Source organism: Podarcis cretensis (assembly GCF_951804945.1).
Source record: "Podarcis cretensis genome assembly, chromosome: 2".
Classification (NCBI taxonomy): domain Eukaryota; kingdom Metazoa; phylum Chordata; class Lepidosauria; order Squamata; family Lacertidae; genus Podarcis; species Podarcis cretensis.
In genome coordinates this window covers 90,329,910-90,348,593 of record NC_137171.1, presented here as the reverse complement: position 1 = coordinate 90,348,593, position 18,684 = coordinate 90,329,910, and the positions used below count along the sequence as shown (strand labels likewise).

At 42.8% G+C, this 18,684-nt stretch overlaps 1 protein-coding gene across 1 annotated transcript; it reads left to right on the top strand.

Annotated features, from left to right (window-relative positions):
- The first annotated feature begins 3,202 nt into the window (after positions 1-3,202).
- On the top strand, positions 3,203-10,316 carry RHO (rhodopsin). The gene is made up of 5 exons (XM_079964606.1): positions 3,203-4,142; positions 6,110-6,278; positions 6,904-7,069; positions 8,077-8,316; positions 9,349-10,316. The coding sequence occupies exons 1-5, from the start codon at positions 3,590-3,592 to the stop codon at positions 9,469-9,471; spliced, it is 1,251 nt and encodes a 416-aa protein (XP_079820732.1). The 5' UTR covers positions 3,203-3,589; the 3' UTR covers positions 9,472-10,316.
- Positions 10,317-18,684: the final 8,368 nt, after the last annotated feature.

Here is an 18,684-nt window from a genome sequence, read left to right as displayed (position 1 = left end):
AAAATGGGCTTCCACAATTTTGACAAAATAACTGTACTTACACGAAGGACATTTCTTTTTCAAGGTCTTATTTACTGCCAAATGCTTCCTGTTATTTTAGAAAAGAATTATTGTAGTGGGAGTTTCATAGAATTCAAGAGACAAAAGCTCTCATTTATTGAGGTATCAGAATCATTAGGGTCCTTCAGCATGACCCAAAGACCCTGACATTTGCCACATCTGTAGGCACCCTAATTATGAAAACATTTTGCAAGCCACATCTTGAGATGCGGGGCATGAAATAGAAGCCAAAAGGATTTAAGTACTTTGACATCACTTACAGAGCTGAACTTTGGGGTGTGGGTGTGGGTGTAGTTTGAAGACACTCTGATTAGAAGCAAACAATAATGTGACATTTGTAAATATGACTCAGATGTAAGAATAAGTTGTGTCCCCAAATAGTTAAGCTGCTCCATTAGCTGAAACGCTGAACTTCAATACACTCTTTGTTGAAGACACACTGATGGTTATAAAGCAAAGATGGGAAGCCTCTGGTGCTCTAGATGTTGTTGGACTCCAACTTCCATCAGCCTCAGCCAGCATGCTAGGGGATGGTGGTCTAGCAGCCAAGGTAACTGTAGCAAGACTGAGTAAAAAAAATTACCGGTAAGTGTCAATCAACGATACATATTTTGTAACAGGTGCTGCATATGCAGGTCTCTGATCCAGCTGTGAGCATCAGCAGTAGCCAAAGCTGCACCCATGTGGGCTGGTCAGGAAAATTGGGAATCATACTGGTCACCTCTTCAGCAGGGAGGCAACCAGAGACTAGGCCAGAGCACTTCCAAAAAATGAGGTTTTATTGATGAAGTAAAATATAAGGCAAATTACTAAAGGTTGTCCGGGAGAGGAAGGGGAAAGATGAGAGTGATGAGGCAACAAGCCAAAGGCAGGTGAACAGAGATGCTTCAGCATTTGGAAGGAAAGGAGCAGGGAAGACTGGAAACTAACGCAAAAAAGAGCATCTGAATGAGACAAACGTAATACTGAGTTCTTGTTTGATTTGATATTTATTAAATTTCTATTCCACCCCCTCATCCCGAAGGAAACTAGGGCAGCAAATATCAAAATGTTAAAACAATATCAAACACATCCTTCCATTAAGATCTGTCAGGAACATGCCAGAGGGAGGCAAGGATCACAGGATGATGGGCAGACCTGGACTGCCAAAGTCAGGAGATCTAAGAGTCAATCGGACTGTGTGCCTGCTGGCAAGACTGTTCTCTTGAAATCTCACACAGTTCAGGGGTCCAAGACCAGCTATAGCCTTTGAAAAATCAGTAAGGCAAGACACTGCAAAGTTTAGACAGTGCTGTCATAAATATACCAGCATACATGGAGCCTTGACATGTTTTGGCAGCAGACTTGCCACATAACATCAAAGGTGTCTTTTGGATCTTCATAACTGCTCGGACTGTCAGAAGTTCTGATAATATATAAATATGTCATGCTTAATCTACAAAGAGCTTTCTAAAATCTGTAGTGGTAGCTCATAGATGTTAAAATATTAACTTTGGCACCACTCATTATCATTACTCATATATGGACCAAACAAGCAATCTAATAAAAGCATCCTTAGTCAATCTGATTTGCTTTATTTCCCCTTTCCCACTTTGTTGATGTGGGTGGTGCACTTAAAAAAAAATACTTTTTATTGCCTTTCAAACCATATAGCCAAACAAATATCTACTGCTATCTACAAAAAGCCCTTAAAAGTGAAAAGTTAAAGAAAATTAATAGGCTCTCATCTGTCTGGTCTTTGACCGCAAGAAAGACTGATTGATGATTGATTGATTGATTGATTGATTGATTGATTGACTGCCTAGGCAGAAGCTACAGTTATTCTATGTAGTGACAATATTGTAGACATATTGCAATTAGTTAAGGAAAGTTGTAAGGAAGTGATAATAAACCATATGCTGTGTAAATAAGCCATTGTTCATTTAAAACTTAGATTCTATTGGTTTTGTTAACAAATTTTATTGTCTTTGACCTCAAAGCATTCCTAAGTTTTTGAGTCAGTTTCCCCATCAACACAATACTCCATTGTTGTACCTGTTAGATCTTGCAAGGTTTTGCTATGGTTAATCATTCCACCCTTAGCAAATGTCCCACCAAAGCCTTACTCAACCTCTCCACATTCCAGTCATATAATGATTCCTTAAGGATGACTGGGGCGGAGTCCTGGCATGATGCAGTTTTGGCAGCGAGCTCTGTCAACCTCAGCAATGGCTTATTGAATCTTAATATAGTCCGTTTGTCCATCTGAAAGATAAAACCTTTAATCCCACAATGCCAGATCTATATAACAGCTAAGTATTAGATATCTGGGTCATGTGCGCATAGCAGATTCCATGCCCTTGGACCAGCTATGTAGCAGGGGGAGCATTCCTGTACACAGTTTCCCAGTTAGACACCCCTTTCCATCAAAGTGGGAAGTCAGGTGTGCAAGCTTCCTGTCCCACACTAATGGTCCTACAAGGCATGACCTGATATACCTTGCATTTTGAGTCTTTATTGGGGGGAATCAGTTGTCTGCTGAAGAAATCAGAGTGCCTTTGTTCAAATCCTGACATGAAGGTGTTTATTAATAAATTAACTCTCTTGTTCCTACTGTTATTACATGCATTTTATTTAAACTTGCGTGGCACTAGAAAGGAACCAGTATAAAAAACTATATAGCACCCATTCAAGCATGCTTCACCCACTATGCAAGTAGATTGTGCCCTGTTAATTTATGTACAAAGCACTGCTTTATTATTTCAGTGCTGCAACTTTACTGCTGATTTTTATGACTGTTTATTGTTATGATGGCTTAATGCCGATTTTTATTATGTGGTTTTATTGATAGTTCTACATTTGGGTTCTACGGTGGCTTTGTATTTCGGATATGGTTGGGAGGCACATTATAAATGATGGATAGTGTGCCAGCATATTTAAATGCAAGGTGCTTCTGTGCCACAAGTGTAGAGCAGTTTCATTCCCATTTCCCTGCCATGGCTCCTACACACAGGAGCTTGAGGAATGTAAGGAAGGGACTGGGAATCTGTAACAGAAGCAATCTGGGCATCTGCATGATTCCAAGGGTTCTTTCAGGGAATCGATTGCATTTAAACCAGTTTCGTTGTGGATTCATCTCTATTGTATAAATAGACCTATTGCTATTGCCTTAAGGGCCTTAACTGAGATTACATTCAGAAGCAGAAAAGTCTTAATAGGCTAGCTACACAGCTGAACTTCAGGTATGATCAGCAAAAGCATGCAGACATGTGTCCCTGGAACTTCCTTCCAAAGGAGACCTGGTTTTCTAGAAACGGTGCATGATGTTTCTACTCTAGCTGAAGTAAAAGGCAGGGAGCAGCCTCTTGAAGCCAAGCAGGTAACTGGTTATTTCCTGTATCCTATTTGACATCTTTGTGTTATATCTAAGCACTCTGTCAAATACACACACACAATCTGTTCTTGCAGCAGCTTTGTAACGCCATCACAAGTACTACCTGAGCGTCACCCCAGCAGAGAATTAACAGTTCCAATCTTAGCTTGGATTATTATGATTAATGTTGACCCAAGTCTAAATTGTGCTGACATCAATAACACAGGGCTTACCTGTGGTGGTTTTTTTTATAAAAGGAACAGTGCTAGCTTAGCTTGGAACAGTCCAGCAAATGTAAGAAGGAGATTTATAGAGAAAAACAGAGATCTATACTTGTTGAAGAAGCTAAATACCTACAAAGCTGCCACCATGAATGGAACAGAAGGTGAAAATTTCTATGTCCCCATGTCCAACAAGACCGGCGTTGTTCGGAATCCATATGAGTATCCTCAGTACTATTTGGCAGAACCGTGGAAGTTCTCTGCGTTGGCTGCCTACATGTTTCTTCTTATTCTTCTGGGATTCCCAATCAACTTTCTGACTCTCTTTGTCACAGTCCAGCACAAGAAACTCAGAACTCCTCTGAACTACATCCTTTTAAATTTGGCCATAGCCAATCTCTTCATGGTCTTAATAGGCTTCACCACTACCATGTACACATCTATGAATGGATATTTCATTTTTGGAACGGTAGGATGCAACATTGAAGGCTTCTTTGCTACAATGGGCGGTAGGTCTGTTTTATGTTTCCCTTCAAGTATCATGCCACTGTGAATTCACTGTAGACATAAGTTCCTATTTCAGATCTTACAGAATTGTATAGGAAGAAGAGACCCCCAGTCATCTAGTCCAACCCCTGCAATGCAGGAATCTCAGCTAGATCATAACATGACTTCATTCTTCAACAGAATTCCAAAAGCTAGTACTATTCAGAGATTCTACTTATGCCTTCTTGTGTCGCATACCTGAGCTAAGGTAACCAACCGTGCTGGAATAATGTTAATAGAATTGATGGGAAACCAAGCTTTTGATCATGCTGGCAAATGGTTAAAACTAGGTTCAACTTCAAAAGTGCAATGCGATATATGGTTCTGTGCACTATGCCTACTTCTGTTTTATAAAGTTTGCAGTCGTGATTTTTCTCATGGTTTTGGTGGAAGACATTCCGAGAGCCTCCGGAGATGGTATCTTGTAAGATCTCACACCTTAGCTGAAATGGCAGGGCTTTAGCTAAGGCATCTTTTATTCCACGTGTAAATCAGGAACGGAATTAAGTTGTTAACAAAATGTAGACCAAAACCTCTTTCTGTGCTCAAGTCAGTTTCAATCATCATCTCTCAATCATTTTGATTATGTGATGTTATCTTTTATTTTATTTCTACTTGGTTTTCCACTTGACATACAGTCCTTAGGGTAGAGAAGACCTAAATCTGAAATAAAATAAACCAGCGAAAAGCAAACAAACCCGACCAAATTGGCTCAAGTCTCTTTAGGCGGTCTTTATCCATGATCAAGAAGGGCAAAAATCCAAGTTTTATTCTCTTCACTATTCCGTTTCAAAGTGTCTTGCTGTGGGCAAGGTCCACCCAGTGCTGCTTCCCTACAAGCCCATTCATTTCACTGAGGTTTGTAAAGAAGTGAAGCTTCAAATATGTGGCTATTCCCAGGTTATTGTTTGGCTACAGGCAGACAGCAGAGAAAATAAACCTTTGATCGAGAATTATGTGACTCGGTCCCTTACCTCTCAAGCGTCCCTCACTGGGAGGCGTATCCTGCATTCAGCCTGCTCTCCAAGGGCTGAGAAATGCCAGGAACAGAATGATGGGATGCCACAGCATCCTTTAAGAAAGGATCAAAACAAATGTGGAATTGTGCTTAAGGCAGCAGAGCTGTGTTGGTTTTCGTCATGCTGGGGTTTTTTTATGTCGCCTGTGTTTTGATCTGTTTTGTTTGGCTTTCAATCGTTACTACATATAATGATTTGATAACTCCGTTGTGAGTCACCTTGGGCAGCTGTGTTGAAGCATGAGGCATGCTTGTTTTAAATAAAATATATTAGTAAATGAGTGAATAGAACAAACTCAAATTTTCCTACATCCCATACAAAACAAGTGGTGGAAGTCTAATGTAACGAGAGAGGAAAGCAACATCTTCCTCAACACTTTCCTCCCTATATAATCTGTACCCCGGTGCCCCCTTTTCCTCCCCTGGGCTCTGCTGGAAAGTGTCCCTGGTTGAGGGAGAAGCACTTGAGGAAAGGAGCTACAGGGATGTAAGCTATGAGACTGAATTATTGAAAAGCAGAATAAAAATGTTACAAATGAATTGACCAATGGTTGGCATGAAGAGGGTTCAGCTCTCTCATCCTCTGAGCTTAAGTGCATGAATTTGCCACAGTCTTGTGTGAACCTGAAGAATGAGGGAACGAAAGGAGGATCTGATCAGACATGTAGTATGGTGGTGAGTAGGGAGGTGAAACCTGATGCCCTCCAATTGTTTTTGCACAACAACTATCATGCCCAGCCTTTGGTCATGCTGACTGGAGAATTAGAGTCCTATAATATATGAAGAATCACAAGAAAAAGAGGAACCCATTGAGGTGTTTGAGGGGGGTGGCTTTCCATCTCTCCCTCTCCTTCTCATCTTCTTCCTCCCCCCCCCACCTTATTGACAGATGCTTCTTTTGTTCTCTTACAGGTGAGATAGCTCTGTGGTCTCTGGTTGTCCTGGCTGTTGAAAGATATGTGGTGGTCTGCAAGCCCATGAGCAATTTCCGCTTTAGTGGGACCCATGCCATCATAGGGGTGAGTTTCACTTGGATCATGGCCTTGGCATGCGCTGGTCCTCCTCTCTTTGGATGGTCAAGGTAGGTATGCATCATATTCCTTGCAGTAATGCAGACTGCAGTAAATATGGGGGGTTTGGATGGGAGAGGGATAATGGAGCCAGAACAACTAGTGAGCATTCCTTAATGATCAGAGGTGAGGGGTGTTATTTTTTGGGGGAAATGACAGATAAATGGCCCACAGTGACAGGAGATACTTCTGGAAGGTGAGAGCCGTTTTGGCAAAGGCATACTTTGCCAAAGTCGAAACCAGCACTTTAATTGGACCCAGAAACTAATTGGCAGCCAGTGCAGTAGGGACCAGGACCATTGCAGTATGCTCAAACCATCTTCCTCCAGTGAGCAACCTGGCCACTGAAATTTGCACCAGTTGAAGTTTATTCATACTGTTAAAGCATTAAATGAATGAATGAATGTTACAATTTAAAGCTATTGGAGTGTTAATATGTTTACCCCCCCCCCAAACTATGCTCTGTTTATAAACCCAAATATTACAAAATAAAAACCCACTGTGACTGTGCTCTCTTCCTCCAAATGAAACGAAACCTGGGTTGCTGCTATTGCTGGAGCTTCTGAAATCTTGTGGAAGTTGGGCACACACAATAGACTACAATCCCACCCACTAACTCTTTTGGTTTAACTGTAGGTATATCCCAGAAGGTATGCAGTGCTCTTGTGGAGTTGATTATTATACACCAAACCCGCAAGTTCACAATGAATCCTTTGTCATCTACATGTTTCTGGTGCACTTTGTCACACCATTGACTATTATATTCTTCTGCTACGGTCGCCTTGTCTGCACTGTTAAACAGGTGAGTGACCCTACAAAAAGATAAAACTCTTCTCCCTTCCCCAGCACAAACCTATCAAGGCTGAAAACATTTCTCCTGACTTCATCAGTCCCAGCCCAGTGTAAGGAGATTCCACAGTGCAGCTACCAGGATAATCCAAGTTTTGACTTTGTACCTTCAGGGTACTTCTGAAACATAACCACAGCAATCATTGTGGAATGTTGCATTTATAGTTTGCTTAAGGTAAAGGTAAAGGGACCCCTGACTGTTAGGTCCAGTTGCAGACAACTCTGGGGTTGCGGCACTCATCTCGCTTTATTGGCCGAGGGAGCCGGCATACAGCTTCTGGGTCATGTGGCCAGCATGACTAAGCCGCTTCTGGCGAACCAGAGCAGCGCACAGAAACGCCATTTACCTTCCCGCCGGAGCAGTACCCATTTATCTACTTGCACTTTGTGCTTTCGAACTGCTAGGTTGACAGGAGCAGGGACCGAACAACGGGAGTTCACCCCGTCGCAGGGATTCGAACCACCAACCTTCTGATTGGCAAGCCCTAGGCTCTGTTCTCCTTAAATGCTGTAAGCCTTTCTCAATGATGCCCATGCAGCTGGTTACAAAACAGAATATAAATAAATATTTTGGGGGGACGGGGGTGGGAATTCAAACTGCAATTTGCACAAACTATGAAACCCCATGCTGTTTTCCACATCCCTGCTGCCTGCTCTTCCCTCCAATGCCAGCCTTAACAATTCAACATATTGTAATAATAGTTTTTGATTGTCACTTACTTCTGAAAAAGGATTGGGCACCAGCTTCACAATGAAGAGAACCAACTGTTATTCTTTGGGATGTAACAGAGGTTCTGGAGGCCCAGAACCTTTAACTACAGCAACTAAAGAAACCCACCCAGAGCTGTATCATCCCCCACCACACTGGAATGCTGCTAGTTTCTGTTCCAGTGATTAGCTGCCCATTCCCAAACAGCCCTGTTGCCTAGTCTTGACCACCCTCTGTTGTCATGCTTCTAGGCAGCGGCTCAGCAGCAAGAGTCTGCCACCACCCAGAAAGCTGAGAAAGAAGTCACCCGCATGGTCGTCATCATGGTCATTTCCTTCCTTGTTTGCTGGGTGCCCTACGCCAGTGTTGCTTTCTACATCTTCACTCACCAAGGGTCAGACTTCGGCCCTGTATTTATGACCATCCCGGCCTTCTTTGCCAAGAGCTCTGCTATCTACAACCCGGTGATTTACATCTTAATGAACAGACAGGTAACTTGGCAACGTTGCCCTGGCTTTCCAACAATATAACAATACTTGAAGAGTTTATGGCACTCTCCCTAAGTGCTTAAAGTGCTTCCTTATATACATTAGCTTAATAATTCTTGTGGCAAACCCTGTAAGGTAGGCCATTTTTATTACCCCCCGTATTACAAATGTGAAGTGGAGGGACGCTGAGAGACGGTGGCTTCCCCTAAGTGATTGTGTTGCTGAGCTGAGATTTGAACCAGGCTCTTTAGCTCATGTGCTAAATTTATCTTTACTGCATTTTGCTTCTTATTAATGTGCCTGAATATAATGTGTCTTGATGCAGGTGCTGATGGTTAATATGAAAAAAATCCCTAATCATCTGTTTTAAAATAGAACCGTGTGGCAAGGGACTGGAGAGGATGTTCTCACATTATCTCAAGGATGATACTTGCTCTCTGTTGGTTGCCAAAAAGCCTGTCCCCCTTCTCACCCATTTTTTAAAATTAAAACAGCAAGCTCCTAATGACTCTCACCATTTGTGAAGCATTTACAGCAACAGGACTTAAGCCTAAGCATTTCTCAGACTATGAATTATAGTATTATCAATTACTTCCCTGGGAGCTGCGTTGTGCCAGGGAATCAACATATGGGTCCCAGAGGATTTTCACTTGCTTTAAAATACAGTACAGCTTTTACTATGTGACTAGACAGAGAGGGGCAAGACAAAGCAGGTTTTTTTTAAAAAAAATGTAGGATTACAGTGACAGAAGAACAATGGAAGGTACAGTGAATTCAACTTTAGACAATTTGTGTAGCCATTGCCTAAATCAGGATTTCCCAAACTTGGGTCTCTAGCTGTTTTTGGACTACAACTCCCATCATCCCTATCTAGCAAGACCAGTGGTCAGGGATGATGGGAATTGTAGTCCAAATACAGCTGGAGGTCCAAATTCAGGAAACACTGGTCTGAATGGCCTTTCCTGATGTCCAGATACATCAGTGACTTTTGGGCACAGCTCCCCATGCTGATTTTGTTCGTTTGTTTGTTTACAGTTCCGTAACTGTATGATCAGCACCCTCTGTTGTGGAAAGAATCCGTTGGCTGAGGAGGACACGTCTGCAGGCACTAAGACTGAGACTTCCACCGTCTCCACAAGCCAGGTTTCCCCTTCATAGATCTACCAAGGAAACCTTGGGCTTCAGACTGTTTCATTTGCATGACCGCATTCTTTTCACCCCTGCCGTCTCTGTCACTCTCTGCAGCATGCCACCTGCAATTCACCTGGTAGGGCAGAATGGACTCTTCATTTTCTGACAGCTGCTATCAGAGAAATGAGCCTGTATTTGTGGCGCAAATCAACTCAGGCCCAAGGCTGCGATGTCGCATGAGTTCATGGCCCTAATATGCCTGCCTCTAAAACCATATATTCCCTGCAAATTGACTTACCTGCTTGGTGCAGCATTTGCATCTGATTTTCGTCTTCAGTCATATGGCCTGTGTACATAAGGTTGTCTGGGGCCAATTGGCTGTGCTGATGGAAGCATTGCCATGGTTAAATTTCCATTTTCCTCCTAGGTTCTTTTCTGAGCTTTGTACAGAATGAACAGCTGAACATTCATGCGTAGCGAAGAGACCTGTTTTGTTTTCGTTGTAGCTGTTGTTGCTCATTTCTTCTTGTGTAGAGAGACTTATCAAAGCTTAATTTACATAATCAAAGAAAAATGTATAATTTGAAACTCACTTTTGTGAACTGGGAGTGTGGGCAAATAGGAAAACCAGGACATCTCTGTTGTAGCATGAAGTGGGTTGGCCTTTCTTCAGATTGCTTCAACTTTCAATGCAATAAAACTGTGGTATACCACAATGCCAGTGCCCACATGCTGTCAGTGCAAATCATAGCAGGCAGGATTTACATTTCACTTCAGGCATGTACTGCATTTGCCTTTGTTTCTTCCTAAAAAATTATAACCAACACCTTCAGAGCCAAGTGGCATTCCCAGGATAGATGATAGAAAACATACTGGTAAAAACAATAGCTTGGATCCTAAGAAAAATTAGCAGAAGGAAAGTTTCCTTTCCACTCTGTCCTTGCAGCAGCTCACAAAAAGCTTAGGAACACAGGAAGCTGCTGTATATTGAGTCAGACCATTGGTCCATCTAGCTCAATATTGTCCACACTGGTTGGCAGTGGCTCTCCAGGGTTTCAGACAGGGTTCTCTCCCAGTCCTACCAGGAGATGCTATGGATTGAACTTGGGACCTTCTGCATGTAAAGTAATAATAATAATACTAATTTCTATTTATACCCCGCCCTCCCCAGCCAAGGCTGGGCTCAGGGCGGCTAACAAGCAATAATAAAAACAAGTTGAATGAATACAACTTAAAAACAAGATTAAAATACAACATTAAAATACTGAAACATTAAAATATTAAAATGCAGCCTCATCACAGGAGGAGAAAGGAAAAAGAAAAAAGAAAGAGGGGGAGGGAATCAAATTGGCTCCAAGCCAAAGGCCAGGCGGAACAACTCTGTCTTACAGGCCCTTTGGAAAGAAATCAGATCCTGCAGGACCCTGGTCTCATGAGGCAGAGCATTCCACCAGGCCGGAGCCAGTGTTGAAAAGGCCCTGGCTCTGGTTGAAGCTAATCTAACTTCCTTAGGGCCCGGGACCACTAGGGTGTTGCTATTTATGGACCTTGAGGCTCTCCGTGGGGCATACCAGGAGAGGCGGTCTCGTAGGTACGAGGGTCCTAGGTCGTGAAGGGCTTTAAAGGTCAAAACCAGCACCTTAAATCTGACCCTGTACTCCACCGGGAGCCAGTGCAGTTTGAAAAGCACTGGGTGAATATGCTCCCATGGCAGAGACCCCGTGAGGAGCCTCGCTGCAGCATTCTGCACCCATTGGAGTTTCTGGGACAGCTTCAAGGGCAGCCCCGCATAGAGCGAATTACAGTAGTCAAGCCTGGAGGTGACCGTCGCATGGATCACTGTGGCCAGGTCGGGGCGGGAAAGGTAAGGGACCAACTGCAGATGCTCTAGCACTGAACGATGGTCCCTCCCTTTCTGGGGGACCTCATGAATAACGTGAGATGGGCCACAGGGTGAAGCTGGGGGTGGGGTTCAGTTGTGCCTTGGAACTGGATTTGGGTTCCAAGTTAACTCAACAAGTTCAAGGAAGGAAAATTTTATATTCCCTTCTCTTGTAACAATTCAGCACTGTGCCCCACATTGTTCAGGAAGCTCCCCTAATCCTCCAGAAAGGCTTCTCAGGGGTCAGAAGTGCCTGTGGGCAAGAGAGGTTGTGAACGGAACCCATGTGGACAGGTTTCACCTCAGGATGGCTCCTCAGGCCTTCCAAAGTAACATAGAGGTGTTACAAGCTGTGTAGACAAGCTATGTAGGGTTATCTCATGCTGAGTGGAGGCAGAGAATATCCAGCAGTTGAAACATTGCAACGTGGGAGTGCCTGACCTAGATTTCAGTGGGGAAGTGGACAGGAGCAACAGAGGAGGAAGCCAAAAAAACAATGAAACCAGAACAGTTGGGAGGGTGAGGAGAGAGCTATGAGGGAAGAAGATGGATGACGCAGGGGGGAAAGAGGTAAGCTACAAAGGGGATTTGTGCTGCCCCAGTGAAGACAACGAGGGAGGGGAAAGAGGAATAGGAACAGGATGGAATGGTCTGGGGCACAACAATCGCAGTGGCAATCCAGAAAGAGGGAGAATGTACAAAAGGCGGAAGGAAGAGGAAATTGTACAAGGGGAGAGAGGGGGTGAAAGATGGGCAGGAGACGAGACCGTTCAAGGGAAAAGAGAGGGGAAAAGAAAGGCAGGATAGAAAACAGCCTATGTAAAACAAAACAAAAATGTGGTATCTTGTGATTAAAGGGAACAGCCAAACACTTCATGCAGGTCCCCACCAGGGGATTGTCTGAAAACAAGAGACCACCTGAGGGGTTCAAGGACTTCTGGGACAGAAGGCAGGGATGCAGCTGACAAGAGTTTGTGTGCCATGGATGGATCTACAGTACATTAATGCTGGAGAAGAATGGGGACAGTGGCCAATAAAGGCAAAACAATAGGGTACCGACAGTGAGAGGAGGCCTTCATTTGATTTAAAATAGCCAGCCGAATCTTTGATTTTGGATAATATTTGAATTTCAGAGTAGTTAAAGAGGGCCCAACTCCTTTGCTTTTTGTAATGACTGGGTCCCATTATCTGCTGTTGTGTTTTGTTTTGTTTTGTTTTGTTTTGTTAAGAGGCAAGCCACAAGGCCCAGTACAAGCAGGCTGTGTGAGACCACTGGAAGAAATGGTTTAATTTTTGCAGCAGAAGCCTGTGTAGGGTGTCCAGTTCTGCATTGCCGGAAAGGATTTGCTTCGCCCAAAAAAGAGGACAGCAAAGAATACCAATTTGCACAACATTTGCAAATGGTAATTGTATTTGTAAAGACACTGATTTAGACATAATTTCTATAATCTAACTAGAAATACAGTGCTTCTCACTGTAATGGGGAAGTCAATTTATGTGCCAGTTCAGCGTGCTGATTAGGTTCTGCAAAGTGTTGAAGGGCAATGTCAAGACTCTTGCTGTCCTGTTTTATGATTCCTTATCTAAAGTCAAACTTGGACTGGATATCCTAAAATAAAGGCCTGTCATCTGACAGCCTTTCAAATAAGAGGCCTGCAGCCTGCCCGTCTAGAAGATTGAAACACATAGTCACCCTAAACGTGTATGAGTGGTTGAGCCTTGGTAATCCTTGCAGAGAGGCAGATGAACCCAGGTCTACATGCACACATAATTTTATTTGTATTTTTCCCTTCTGCAGTTCAAACCATGCTCAAAGCAGCTTACAACATGAAAAAACACATAACTACAACATAACAAAAGTAGTCACAAACAATAAATAAAACATTTCATGCACAACCAAACCAAACAATTCCAACACAATATCTATAATAAAGATTTTAAAAATGAAACTCGACAGCAACAATTCTCTCAAACCCCCAAACAACCCCCCAGCCCAAGACTCTGTTCAGCAGCTGCAGCTTTTGTAGCTGGAGTCAGTGGGGAGCAGGTCTTCAGCCAAGATGGTCTAGAGCAGTGTTTCCCAACCTTGGGTCTCCAGCTTTTTTTGGACTACAACTCCCATCATCCCTAGCTAGCAAGACCAGTGGTCAGGGATGATGGGAACTGTAGTCCAAATACAGCTGGCGACCCAAGGTGGGAAACACAGGTCTTGAAGCCAACAACAATTTCATTAAGGGCTATTCTAGCTTTCCAGCCTGATTGTGTATGCCTGTCATATAAACATAGTCGCACAAACCAATTCATGTGCAGGAGGCCAGCATGGTGGGGCAAGGCGCCACCAGGAAAAAAAAGGCTGATTTCCTCTCAGCTCTGCAGACCGCAAAGGCATCCCGTCACCAAGACTGGGAGACAGAATGGTATTGTTTGCCCACCTATCTTCTTTGTTTTGTTGCCTCCTGACACCACATATAAATGATTCAAGAAAAGGCCTAGGCTAGGAGACTCTTAGTCAGCGGAGACTTTGCAATGTCTTCTTCGTGCTGTGTGACACGTTTCCATGGCAGCATATACAGATTGTCATGTGGTCTCGTTTTTCTCCTTTCCCTCTCCCTTCCCATTTTCCCACACAGACCACACAGCTTCTGACCTTGAGTTTCTTACCAGTCTCCAGCGGGCACCTTTCTTGTTTTCAGCTGCAATACCATTTGGCGGCTGCCCAAGTCGGAAGTTCTTGGCCAACACTCCCTCTTGAGAGGATTAATGGGCAGCTAGCTATTCTTCACTCTGTAACAAGCAAACCAACTGAGCATATGGACTGAGATTTTGACATATGTTTGAGGAGCCGCAAGATGGCATAGTGTAATTGTACTGAAGTATTTGAAACTTTATTTTTAGCTCAGTTTTTTTTAAAATAAAAAAAGTCTCTTTCTCTCTCTTCTGCATTATCAATGCTGGAGACTACTTCTGTGCAGCCTGATGATCCTCTCTCTGGTTTTTAATCCTAGGCAGCTTTGCAGGGAGTGATAGGGAAGGTAGCAAGAAGCACAAAAGTTAAATCTGCAATAAGGAACTATTTGCAAGGGCAGCCCCTCTCATTAATTTTACTGACATTTCTACATGTTAAGCTCTCTTTACTTAAGCTGGCACCTAATTACTGTTTCACACATAAGAGGGGTAATTTCTAGGAGGAATGGAGGTGAACCGAATACTTTTCAGTATTGCCTGGGAATATTTTATCTCAAATTTTATTCGTAAAAAGGTATATTATGAAATATATGGGGTGGGAGGGATTTAAGCTTTGATTGATTAATTTTTACAGTTAATCACCCAGGGCATTAAATTGAGTTTTTCGACAGTCTTATGGACTTATCTATAACTGCTGGGATCCACGCTGTAAATAGCAGAGCTAACTGCGGACTCCTTACTTAAAATTCTCCAAAGAGGAAATACAGTGCTAGAAAAACAAGAATGAAGAAGTCCCCACATACAGCCCAAGGCATAGGATTCCCCTACCCCAATGTAAGAGGCTTTTAAAATGCAGAGCAGAAAAAAATGTCAAAACTTATCAGCAATTTTGTCCTAACACACATATTTTGTTTGTAATTTTGCCATCTATCTATCTATTCATCTATGCAAAGCAATTTCCTCTAATATAGTTATACATATTATTTTCACTACTATGTGAGTTTTAATGCATACTTTTTACCCTGGCATATGCATTTTTGTGCACATTACTCGGCTGGGCGACTACATTGCAAGATTAGGACTATGGGCTCTTGTATTTCAAAGCTTACCACTGCAACACTTGGTGACCCAGAACTGACATGACTTGTATCACTAGAGAGGCAAAGACCAATTTTCTACTAAGAGTAGCAGTCACCACCAGTCTGCCACATAATTAAACCCAGGAATGTAGAGATACCAAGGTCTCAAAAGCTGGTTCTTCAGCTGCTGCCTTACATTCATCTAGGATTAAATAATTATTTAATAATTACGAGGAGCCTTCCTTCTTCCTAGAACAGGCACAGAGTGCACACAACACTCCCTTTCTCCTCTCCACAACCCTGTCTTGTGGGTTAGGCTAAGTAAGAGAAATTTGTTATGTACTGAAGTTCTCACCCTGGGCCAGCAGGGGGATACTGTAGATAGTTCAGGTCCACATATGCAAATAAGGGATCGAAAGTGACGTTCAGTGATTGGATAGTTACAGAAAATGGTTACTGTTGCATTCTAGTGGAGCTCTATATAAGCAGGCTGGCTGAACCCTTCAGTTCAGTTCTGTTCTGGCCTGTGAATAAACAAGAGCTGTTTGAAGAATCGCTGTGTTGTCTGATATGTTCACCCACAACTTAACAATATCGGCTGGCCCAAGAGTTTCATGGTCTGTTCTGACCCATTATCCCCTATATTAACATGTTATTCCTGAACAATCTACCACTATTCTGATTTATCAGGTGACCTGCATTTGCTTTCCTGCATTCCCTTATGTTATCCATCCACTTAATTTGTCTGTCTAACCCAGTGTTTCCCAACCTTGGGCCTCCAGCTGTTTTTGGACTACAACTCCCATCATCGCTAGCTAGCAAGACCAGTGGTCAGGGATGATGGGAATTGTAGTTCAAAAACAGCTGGAGGCCCAAGGTTGGGAAACACTGGTCTAACCTATGAAAGCTCATGCCACTTTTTAAAAATAAAATAATAATAATCTTGTTGCTTTCGTCACACCGAAGAAGCTGGAATGGCCTCCATGAAATAGTTTCTCGGTGCCACCTCTCTGTGCTGTGTGTCGTGGCTGATCATGTAGCGCCCTGCCATGTGGACATTTTCCAAGCCTGTGCTGTTCATTCCCAGCTGGCACTATTAAGGAAGCAACCCTCAAAAACAAGCCAGATTTCCCTTACTCTACAAATCGGTTGTTCTTCTGGAATTCAGTATTTCAATTCCTGAGAAAATTAGGTCATCTCCAACTTCGTTTGGCAGCCATGTTAAATTGCTCCAATACATGAGGGATGAGACAAAAAGGAAACAAGCAAAACCATAGAGAGTGGGTCTAATAGTGATGACCTGAATGTTCAGAGGTTATACAGTACATCTAGTAGGAATAAACCCTGGAGCTGTGCTGCTGTTTGTAGGGTTACTAAAGGCATCTAGCTCACCCTTGTTAGAAGTAGGATGTTCCTTAAATGGACCTCTGGTTTGATCTAACATAACTGGGATGCAATCTCAAAAATGATAGAATGATCTTGATACGAATCCAAGGCAGACCTTTTAACATCACAGTAATCCACTACTGCTGCTGAAGAAACTGAAATTGACCAATTCTATGAAGACTTACAACACCTTCTAGAAATGACACCAAAGAAGGATGTTCTTCTCATTATAGGGGATTGGAATGCTAAAGTAGGGAATCAAGAGATAAAAGGAAAAACTGGCAAGTTTGGCCTTGGAGATCAAAATGAAGCAGGGCAAAGGCTAATAGAGTTCTGCCAAGAGAACAAGCTGGTCATCACAAACACTCTTTTCCAACAACACAAGAGATGACTCTACACATGGACATCACCAGATGGGCAACATCGAAATCAGATTGATTATATTCTCTGCAGCCAAAGATGGAGAAGCTCTATACAGTCAGCAAAAACAAGACCTGGAGCTGACTGTGGCTCAGATCATCAGCTTCTTATAGCAAAATTCAAACTTAAACTGAAGAAAGTAGGAAAAACCACTGGGCCGGTAAGATACAATCTAAGTCAAATCCATTATGAATACACAGTGGAAGTGAGGAACAGGTTTAAGGATTTAGATTTGGTGGACAGAGTGCCTGAAGAAATATGGATGGAGGCTTGCAACATTATACAGGAGGCAGCAACGAAAACCATCCCAATGAAAAGGAAATGCAAGAAAGCAAATTGGCTGTCCAATGAGGCCTTACAAATAGCGGGGGAGAGAAGGCAAGCAAAATGCGAGGGAGATAGTGAAAGATACAGGAAATTGAATGCAGATTTCCAAAAAAATAGCAAGGAGAGACAAGAAGGCCTTCTTAAATGAGCAATGCAAAGAAATAGAGGAAAACAACAGAATGGGAAGAACTAGGGATCTGTTCAAGAAAATTGGAGATATGAAAGGAACATTTCGTACAAAGATTACCATAATAAAGGACAAAGGTGGTAAGGACCTAACAGAAGCAGAAGACATCAAGAAGCGGTGGCAAGAATACACAGAGGAATTATGGCTGTCTTGTGCACCCTAGGTAGTGTGGTTGCTGACCTTGAGCCAGACATCCTGGAGAGTGAAGTCAAATGGGCCTTAGAAAGCACTGCGAATAACAAGGCCAATGGAAGTGATGGTATTCCAGCTGAACTATTTAAAATTTTAAAAGATGATGCTGTTAAAGTGCTACACTCAATATGACAGCAAGTTTGGAAAACTCAGCAGTGGCCAGAGGATTGGAGAAGATCAGTCTACATCCCAATCCCAAAGAAGGGCAGTGCCAAAGAATGCTCCAACTACCGCACAATTGCACTCATTTCACACGCAAGCAAGGTTATGCTTAAAATTCTACAAGGAAGGCTCAAGCAGTATGTGGACCGAGAACTCCCAGAAGTGCAAGCTGGATTTAGAAGAGGCAGAGGAACCAGAGACCAAATTGCAAACATGTGCTGGATTATGGAGAAAGCTAGAGAGTTCCAGAAAGACATCTACTTCTGCTTCATTGACTATGCAAAAGCCTTTGACTGTGTCAACCACAGCAAACTATGGCAAGTTCTTAAAGAAATGGGAGTGCCTGATCACTTCATCACCTCCCATGGACTGCAAGAAGATCAAACCTATCCATTCTTAAGGAAATCAGCCCTGAGTGCTCAGTGGAAGAACAGATCCTGAAGCTGAGGCTCCAATACTTGGGCCACCTCATGAGAAGAGAAGACTCCCTGGAAAAGACCCTGATTTTGGGAAAGACTGAGGGCACAAGGAGAAGGGGACAACAGAGGACGAGATGGTTGGATACTGTTCTCAAAGCTACCAGCATGAGTTTTACCAAACTGCAGGAGGAGACAGGAGTGCCTGGTGTGCTCTGGTCCATGGGGTCATGAAGAGTTGGACACGACTAAACGACTAATCAACAACAACAAGAACAACAACTTTTCTTATGGTCTTATGGAACCTTAGCTGGTGATAACACTTCTCTCTTGCTGTCTCATTTCTCCAAACCTTCTCCAAGCTACCGCTTCCTCTATTTTATTCCTCAAATAAGATATATGCTTTCCTGAATTTCATCCATCATTTTCCAAAAGAAAAGTGGGGAAACTTTGAATGCTCTTGCATTTGTCATGCATATATATATATATTAAATCCTTTCGCTA